At 41.3% G+C, this 9753-nt stretch overlaps 1 protein-coding gene across 1 annotated transcript in view; it reads left to right on the top strand.

Moving 5' to 3' along the window:
• LOC109487644 (C-type lectin domain family 3 member A-like) overlaps positions 1–3197 on the top strand; it is a 6069-nt gene extending 2872 nt beyond the window's left edge. Inside the window, exons 2-4 of the mRNA XM_019791649.1 lie at positions 339–484; positions 1187–1298; positions 2773–3197. Of these exons, the coding sequence (XP_019647208.1) occupies positions 339–484; positions 1187–1298; positions 2773–3197 (683 nt within the window). The remainder of the gene's footprint in view (positions 1–338; positions 485–1186; positions 1299–2772) is intronic.
• Positions 3198–9753: the final 6556 nt, after the last annotated feature.

The following is a 9753-nucleotide window of genomic DNA, read 5'->3' as shown; positions in this document are numbered from 1 at the left end:
ATGACCTAATTTGCATAATTTATGCAAAAATTCTATGATTTCTTAATGGTGAATAATGGGAATGTCATACTTGGGACATCTGTAAGTTAATCAAAAGTTAACATACATCACGATGCATATATCATGTTAATGCGGAGGTAATTTGCATAATTAAAGAAGAAATTTACATTTACATATCACGCCCATATTTCATGGAGGTATGAGATCTCGGAATTCTTGTTGATGATGAAATCTTTAATGCCAGGTCTCGTTTTGTTGATGTACCATTTAACTTGTATATTCATTCATAAACAAATTTCGTAAACAATAACCTGAACGAAGTATGTTTTTCCTACCAGACCGCGCGTATCCGGGTGGAGCGAGCGGCCGCTGTGGTGTCTGTAGCTTCCTCCGCGCCCGCCGCAGCTGCCAGGCCGCCGGCATCGCCGTGCTACTGGGCCTGGTTGCCGTGGGACTCGCCCCTCTGACGTTCAGCAACAAACAGGTAACAGTCTTGTACTACAAAGCTTGTTGTCTAGCTGGTTTTTTTTCTGATTCTCGATCTGTTTTTCTTTATATAAGGGTACAAAAATGAATTTTGTGCTATTTTTCGTTTGTCTGCTGCTTACGTTTTGTATTCTAACGTACGTATATACATTGTAGGAAATATCTCAATTGTCCACCACTGTTGACGCCTTAAAACGCGACCTGGACAACGAGCGAAACCGAGCCGCCGCCTTCAGCAACAAACAGGTAACAGTCTTGTACTACAAAGCTTATTGTCCAGATGTTTTTTTTTTTTTTCTGATTCTCGATCTGTTTTTCTTTATAAGATGGTACGAAAATGAATTTTGTGCTGTTTTTCGTATGCCCGTTGTTTACGTTTTGTATTCTGACGTACGTATATACATTGTAGGAAATATCTCAATTGTCCACCACTGTTGACGCATTGAAACGCGTACAAGACGGCATGTCCATCACTGTCGACGCCTTGAAACGCGACCTGGACAACGGGCGAAACCGAACCGCCGCCTTCAGCAACAAACAGGTAACAGTCTTGTACTACAAAGCTTGTTGTCCAGCTGTTTTTTTTTTCTGATTCTCGATCTGTTTTTCTTTATAAGAGGGTACAAAAATGAATTTTGTGCTGTTTTTCGTATGTCTGCTGCTTACGTTTTGCATTCTGACGTACGTATATACATTGTAGGAAATATCTCAATTGTCCACCACTGTTGACGCCTTAAAACGCGACCTGGACAACGAGCGAAACCGAGCCGCCGCCTTGGAGCAGCGTCTTCACGAGATTGAGAAGACTTTACTTATTACCTCCATGAAAAATGGAGGTATTGTTTTTGGCGTGTCTGTCTGTATGTATGTCTGTGTGTGTGCCTGTCTGTCTGTGTGTGTGTCTGTGTGTGTTTCCGCAACTTTGTAGTCAGCATAACTTCAGAACGCCTTTATGGATTGTGATGATATTTGGTATGATGGTAAGTCTTGGAAAGACAAAGGTCAAGGTCAAGTATGGGCCTCCTGGTGGACGACCTTGGTACTGCAGCAGAACTTCCGGTTTTTGTATCTTTTGTCCTGAAAAAGTTATGGTCTTGACTTTTTGGTGACAGATAGCTTATCCTGTTAGGAATAAGTGGCGTAAGTTTGGTCCCCCTAGCAGTTTGTTCTGGAACTGCAGGTTAGTTTCTGGTAAAAACTTTCAAAGCCAATAAGTCCAGATTGGAACAACGTATTTTCATCATTTTTGGTGTGTAGGTACCTGAGAGACAGTTGTACATGATTAAATGCAAATTATGCAAATGAGGACTTTATTTGCATAATTAATGAGGACATTCTATAATTACAGTGTTTTACATTATACTACTTTCATACATGTAATGTATGTAAGCTATGGCAGGCGGAGCATCAACAGATACTAATTATGCAAATTATGACCTAATTTGCATAATTAATGCGAAAATTCTATGATTTCTTAATGGTGAATGATGGGAATGTCATACTTGGGACATCTGTAAGTTAATCAAAAGTTAACATCACGATGCATATATTATGTTAATGCAGAGGTCGTTTGCATAATTAAAGAAGAAGTTTACATTTACATATCAAGCCCATATTTCATGGAGGTATGAAGTCTCGGAATTCTTGGTTATAAATTCGTGTTCAGTTGTTATGTTTTTTTTTTCACTTAAAAAAAGAAAACGATGAATAATGAATTATTTACAAGCAAATGTGCAGGGTAGCCCCATGAAACCTAAGGGTCTATCGGAGGGGGGGGCTTCCCTTTTTTAAATTACTTTTACACACAGGACAGGTATTGAAAACACAGGAGAAACAAAAGTAAATCAAAATAGATACAATATAAAGTTAACACGACGGACTAACTAACTAACTACTAATTTATAATTATAAAGTAAGACAATAAAAAAACATAATGAAAAGTCAAATCATTAAGTTATTATGCATAAGGATGAAGTATAAACATAAATACTAAATATTAACAAAATATGCATAAATGAAATAATCATAACATAGGAAAAACAAGGAAAACAAACAAGTAGTAGATGGCTTCTCTATCATGTCTTTTGGTGCCAGTTATGTTGGTCAATTTGACACAATCATGGGGGGGGGTTGTCGCCTTAGCGTTTAACTGTGTCATATCATTTGTTTTTAGATACAGCCCCTAGGGTATATTAATTACTGGTGAAGCATATATATTGCATGTATGTCATGATTTTCCATATGGCCCATCCGTTGCCTGTTGCTAATACAAAACTTGTTTTTCAGCATCTTGTCCTGAAGGTTACACAATCGGGCGTGGAATCTGCTACAAGGCCTGCAACACACTCAAGACCTTCAGCGAAGCGGACGCGACCTGTCGTGTAGACGGCGGCACCCTCGCCATGCCCCGAGACGCTGACACCAACGACTTCCTGGTCTCCCTGTACAAGCCCGTGAACGACCATACGTCCTTCTGGTTCGGTCTGCACGATCAGCGCGAAGAGGGAAGGTTTGAGTGGGTGGACGGTTCTGCACTTGGGCCGTACAACTCCTGGGCTCCGAAAGAACCGAACGACGCGGGTAGTGGCGAAGATTGCGCCGTTTACTCCGCAAAGCTGAAACACAAGTGGAACGACCAACCATGCCACTTTCAGCTTTACTTCATATGCCAGGCTGCTCCAGGTAATAGTTGTATCTTTGCTATTCCCTGAAAACCTTTAATTTATCGTAAACATGGCACAGCTTAATTAAGGCCATGTTGATTTGATTATATGGATGACATCCTCTGGGAACCCCAAAACTGATGCGAGCGCGCGAATAAAAAAAAAGTTTTGAAAAAAAAAAAGTTGCTTTCATGAAATCTACGTTGTTATGAAGGTCCAACAAATGACATGGTATGTATGGTATGGCAAATAATCTACTCTTTAAATTCATTTCTTTGCATTTTAGTTTTTTGTTTGATTTTGGCATTCTACGACGTTGGAATAGTTTTCAAATATTTTTTTTTGCAACTTTCGGTATATATTTGCTCATTTTGCAACTGTTTTGTACAATTTACAGTGTGGTTGGAAACTTTTTTTTTTGGAAACGCCCGAAAATTCATGCGCGCGCGGATGTCATCGATATAATCAAATCAACATGGCCTAAATACCCGCCAGAATGAGGCGGCAGACCACCATTGCTCTTGTCACAAACCATGTCTTCATTAAATGAATCCACAGCTCGTCCCTGATAATTCTCATTGATTTTTTTTTTCAGAACGCCCATAGGCGACACCACTACTGTACAGCGGCTCTCTGACCATCCGCAGTAAAGCTAACAAAGTAAAACTTAATACCGGCATTTATAACATTGGTTTAGATCAGTATATTTCCCAAATGTCAATATTTATACAAGTTTATTGTACAGTAGAAATACTGAATGGAATGAAGCAGTACTGTACATGCAATGGTAGTCACAATTGTTCCCATACTTCTGAGGGCGGAATCATATCAAGTTTATTTGATAAAAATGAGGGCAACATCCAGATGTAAGTTTTCCTGAATATGTGGAGGATAGTAAGTTTATGAATGGTGATTCCTTCTGATGGCAGAATTACTTTGTGAACTTTTGGGGGGCAACAACTTGAGCACGTCTTAAAACAGGGTGGTTTTGTCATAGAAGATGCTGTGCCAATAGAACATGCATAGTTTTATTACTTATTATTACTCATTTAATCAAGGCACACAATGTCGTTCTGATGGCGGAATCATATCAAGTTTACTTGATGAAAATGAGGGCATTCAGATGTTTTTGGAGGATAGCAAGTTTAGGCATGGTGATTCTGTTATAGAATTTGACGCTGTGCCGATAGAACATTCATATGTTTATTGCTTTTATGACTTATTATTACTTATTTAGACAAGACACACAATGTCCTTCAATGCCAGAATCATATCAAGTTTACTTGATGAAAATGAGGGCAACATTGTGATGTAAGTTTTCCTGAATATTTGGAGGATAGCAAGTTTAGGAATGGTGATTTTCTGGTAGAAACAGACACTGTGCCAAAAGAATATGCATAGTTTTTGCAATATTTTAATTATCTCCCTCTGGGCACCTGTTTTGAATTTGCCAGTGTTGCCTGGTCCATATTACCAGTGTTCTTTTATTTTCCCTTAAGCTTGTACACCTTCCCTTTGCCAGCTACGTTCTTTTTAGGCCGATTTCTACTATTTATACAGCCTGCAAAGGAGTCTGGTGGAGACTAATAATTTCCCCGGGTAACGGCTTCACTTAAGTTGTCCCGAGTATGCAAATGAGGGCGCTAACATGCAAAACATTGTATACTGGTTACCCACACATATACACCCCTACGTATTCCTGCACATCTTCGCAAATCGTTACACATACTCACATATTCTTAATACTCCTCCCCTATCCTTACACATCCTCCCCTATCCTCACACACCCTCCCCTATCCTTACACATCCTCCCATATCCTTACACATCCTCACACATCCTCCCCTATCCTTACACACCCTCACACATCCTCACATATTCTTGCCAATCCTCTCCCATCCTCACATATTCTTACTCATCCTCACACATCCTCTCCCATTCTCACACATCCTCTCCCATCCTTACACATCCTCTCCCATCCTCACATATTCTTACTCATCCTCACACATCCTCTCCCATTCTCACACATCCTCTCCCATCCTTACACATCCTCTCCCATCCTTACCTATCCTCTCCCATCCTCTCCCATTCTCACACATCCTTACACATCCTCTCCCATCCTTACCTATCCTCTCCCATCCTCACACATCCTCTCCCATTCTCACACATCCTCTCCCATCCTTACCTATCCTCTCCCATCCTTACCTATCCTCTCCCATCCTCACACATCCTCTCCCATCCTCACACATCCTCCCCTATCCTTACACATCCTCACATATTCTTGCCAATCCTCTCCCATCCTCACATATTCTTACTCATCCTCACACATCCTCTCCCATTCTCACACATCCTTACCCATCCTCACATATTCTTACCTATCCTCTCCCATCCTCACACATCCTTACCCATCCTCCCCTATCCTTACATATTCTTGCCAATCCTCTCCCATCCTCACATATTCTTACTCATCCTCACACATCCTCTCCCATTCTCACACATCCTCTCCCATCCTTACCTATCCTCTCCCATCCTTACCTATCCTCACACATCCTCCCCTATCCTTACACATCCTCATATTCTTGCCAATCCTCTCCCATCCTCACATATTCTTACTCATCCTCACACATCCTCTCCCATTCTCACACATCCTCTCCCATCCTCTCCCATTCTTACCCATCCTCTCCCATCCTTACACATTCGTACCCATCCTCTCCCATCCTTACACATTCATACCCATCCTCTCCCATCCTTACCCATCCTTACACATTCTTACCCATCCTCTCCCATCCTTATCCTTACACATTCTTACCCATCCTCTCCCATCCTTACAAATTCTTACCCATCCTCTCACATTCTTACCCATCCTCTCCCATCCTTACAATATAAAACAAAATTTTAACAAAACGAAAATTTATTTCCAACAAATAGAAACAACTTGAACAAATGCATGTTAACATAACCACAACTGCAAAAAAAAAAACACTTCACATATGTACTTCAAGATAAATATCAAGTTATACTACACAATATAACTAACTACACAATGTAAAAGCATAGATTAGAATATCAGCAACAACAGTCTTTATCTACGTACTTACAACTACATGAACTAATTCTATCATCTATCGCAATCATTAGTCATAAACAAGATAACAAATACTATACTAAAAACTGATTCTATAACTGTATAGGTTAACAGAACAATAACGTGCTAATATTGAATGGTAATCCTTCTAATTAAAACTCTCTTCAAAAGAAAAAGAACATTAAAGAAGTGAACTATGGTTAGTGCAATATACAGTACTTGGCATCCCCCAAGTTGTTATGCTATGCCGTGGAATGCTACAAATTGGATGTACCACATGTCCAATGTCTCCAATTGCAACAAACAAAACATTCTATGAAAGATACTGCAAAATTCATATACAGCTTTTAAATCACTGTTTGTAGTAACATTATATCCTGAAGAGCTAATACATGGATTTATTGTATGTTTTGAATCCTCACCTTCAAAATACAATTTATATAATCTTATGTCTTCGTCACAATGGTGTCTGGCCTCAGTTATGGCCTCAGTCCATTTCGTTTTTCCTGTATGGTTTCACATGATCCACCTTCCATCAGTGATTACAGCATTCTCACCACTTTCAAGTATTCTAAAATTGTCCACTCAAGAGTTTACACGTGTCCCTTGCAATGACCCATGAGACTTGACAGTTTACTGCACTCCTCACACTGTTGAGTTTCTTCCCTGTCTCACTTTGCAAGCAGGTTTCATGACCATCATCACAACTTAGTCCTCAAAACCATGAGGTTTTGTACTCCTCAGTCAAACCTGTAGGGTTTCTCACAGGTGTGTACGCATGTGTCTCTTCAGTCTACCTCGCCGACTGAACTGCTTACCACACTTCTCACACCTGTAAGGTTTCTCTCCTGTGTGAGTCTGCATGTGTTCCTTCAGACCACTCAGCTGACTAAACTGACTGCCACATTCCTCACACCTGTATGGTCTCTCCCCTGTGTGAGTCCGCATGTGGGTCTTCAGAGTACCTATCTGACTGAACTGCTTGCCACACTTCTCACACCTGTAGGGTTTCTCCCCTGTGTGAGTCCGCATGTGGTCCTTCAGATGACTCAGCTGACTAAACTGACTGCCACATTCCTTACACCTGTATGGTCTCTCCCCTGTGTGAGTCCGCATGTGGGTCTTCAGACTATCTACCCGAATGAACTGCTTGCTGCACTGCTCACACTTGTAGGGTTTCTCCCCTGTGTGAGTCCGCATGTGGTCCTTCAGATGACTCAGCTGACTAAACTGACTGCCACATTCCTCACACCTGTATGGTCTCTCCCCTGTGTGAGTCCGCATGTGGGTCTTCAGACTACCTAGCCGACTGAACTGCTTGCTGCACTGCTCACACTTGTAGGGTTTCTCACCTGTGTGAGTCCGCATGTGTCTCTTTAGACTATCCGGCCAACTGAACTGCCTGCTACACTCCTCACACCTGTGGGATTTCTCCCCTGTGTGAGTCAGCATGTGAGACTTCAGGCTACCCAGCTGAGTGAACTGCCTGCTGCACTCCTCACACTTGTAGGGTTTCTCACCTGTGTGAGTCCGCATGTGTGTCTTAAGACTATGCGGCAGACTGAACTGCCTGTCACACTTCTCACACCTGAAGGGTTTCTCACCCGTGTGAGTCAGCATGTGTCTCTTCAGATGCTGCATCTGACTGAACTGCCTGCCGCACTCCTCACACTTGAAGGATTTCTCACCTGTGTGAGTCCGCATGTGAGTCGTCAGAGCACCCAGCTGCCTAAACTGCTTGCTGCATTTCTCACACTTGTAGGGTTTCTCCCCTGTGTGCGTTCGCATGTGTCTCTTCAGATTACACAGATAACGGAACTGTCTGCTGCACTCCTCACACCTGTAGGGTTTCTCCCCGGTATGAGTCCTCATATGGGATTTCAGACCACCCAGTTCACTGAACTGCCTGTTGCACTCCTCACACCTGTAAGGTTTCTCACCTGTGTGAGTCCGCATGTGAGCCTTCAGAAGACCCGGCTGCCTAAACTGCTTGCTGCATTTCTCACACTTGTAGGGTTTCTCACCTGTGTGAGTCCGCATGTGAATCTTTAGACTACCCAGCCGATTGAACTGCCTGTTGCACTCCTCACATTTGTAAGTATTTGTGGCAGATCTTCCATCCGATCCTCTTTTGCAGCCATCAGATTCAGAGCCACCACTGTTTGTTGCCATGGTACCAAAATCCGAATTCACCTTGGTAGTCCTTGAGTATGAAGATAAACAACATTTCATTTCAACACAGTTACTGTCTACTAAGGACATATATCATGCTGACCATACAAACACTTTTAAGGCCACAGTAACTAAATTTTATGGATGACATCCTCCGCAGACTCCAAATCTAATGCGAGAGGGCGAAACAAAAACAAGGCGGGCCCAAAAAAAACAAGATTCCTATATTTTGAAATTTTGACATCATAAACCCTATTAAGGCCACACCAATTTAATTTGTTGGTTCTCGGATTCGCCTCTTCGTTTTTTTCTGATTTGCAAAAAAAAAAAAAAATTTGATTCTGGTCCTGAATCAACTGAAAAATGCTCATGTTTTGCCCCCCAATAGTTGAGGAAAGTCCTTTTCTTCCTAGTTGTTACAGTTTTCCCATCTATCATTGCAGTGGTTTGATTAAAAGTTCAAAATTCAATGTTTAAATTTTAACCCAGCCTTTTGTGTTGACTTCATGGCTAATTTTGTAGCATTTAAGCCTATAATAGGATGCCTAGACCTGTTTTTATTTTTTATTTTTTTCGCCCTGTCGCTTCATATTTTTTCTGAAAAAATCCGAGAACCAACAAATTAAATTGGTGTGGCCTAAACAAGAAATGATACCTATATGGTGCTAACTTTACTGCCAACTATCACAACACCAATTTGTCACTAAAACAACTTTAGAAAGGGAAAGTTTTCAATCATTGTACAAATGGTTTTGATTCCGTGGGAACGTATAAAAGGAACAAAATACATCTTTGCATCAAAGTAAAAGTAAAAAAATAAATCAGAACCTTGTCTTGTCTCCTCTCTTCATGTTTATCTGCCATACACGTTCCAGCATGGCAAGGCAAGGCATGTCATTTTGTCCATTTTCAGAATGTTGACCAACGCTCAAAGGGCAACATCTGTTTTTTTTCCAAAATCAGGCGAAAATCAATGCGCGCGCGGATGTCATCCATAAAAATTACTTGCTGTGGCCTAAGCTTAAAAGCTGCAGAAACTATCAAACAGCATAGAGAAAAGCAAGGATTACTGGGAAAGTTGTTACTTGCTGTGGTAGCCGCGGCGACTGTTGCAGGGCTTCTCTTGCTTGCAGTCTTTTACAGTAGCCCTACTGTAAAAGACTGCAAGCAAGAGAAGCCCTGCAACAGTCGCCGCGGCTATTGCTGTGGTAGATTTGATATCATCAGGTTGTTTTAACCTTGATCTACAGATGCAATGGGACAAGATTCATGCATGGTAACTCGTCCAAAGCCTCTTGAGATATGCTGCTAAACCACATACATACATACATGTACATGTTCAAATGTTA

This window comes from Branchiostoma belcheri, unplaced genomic scaffold (genome assembly GCF_001625305.1).
Source record: "Branchiostoma belcheri isolate BF01 breed outbred unplaced genomic scaffold, Haploidv18h27 scaffold9, whole genome shotgun sequence".
NCBI classification, from domain to species: domain Eukaryota; kingdom Metazoa; phylum Chordata; class Leptocardii; order Amphioxiformes; family Branchiostomatidae; genus Branchiostoma; species Branchiostoma belcheri.
This window is presented reverse-complemented; position numbering and strand designations above follow the sequence as displayed.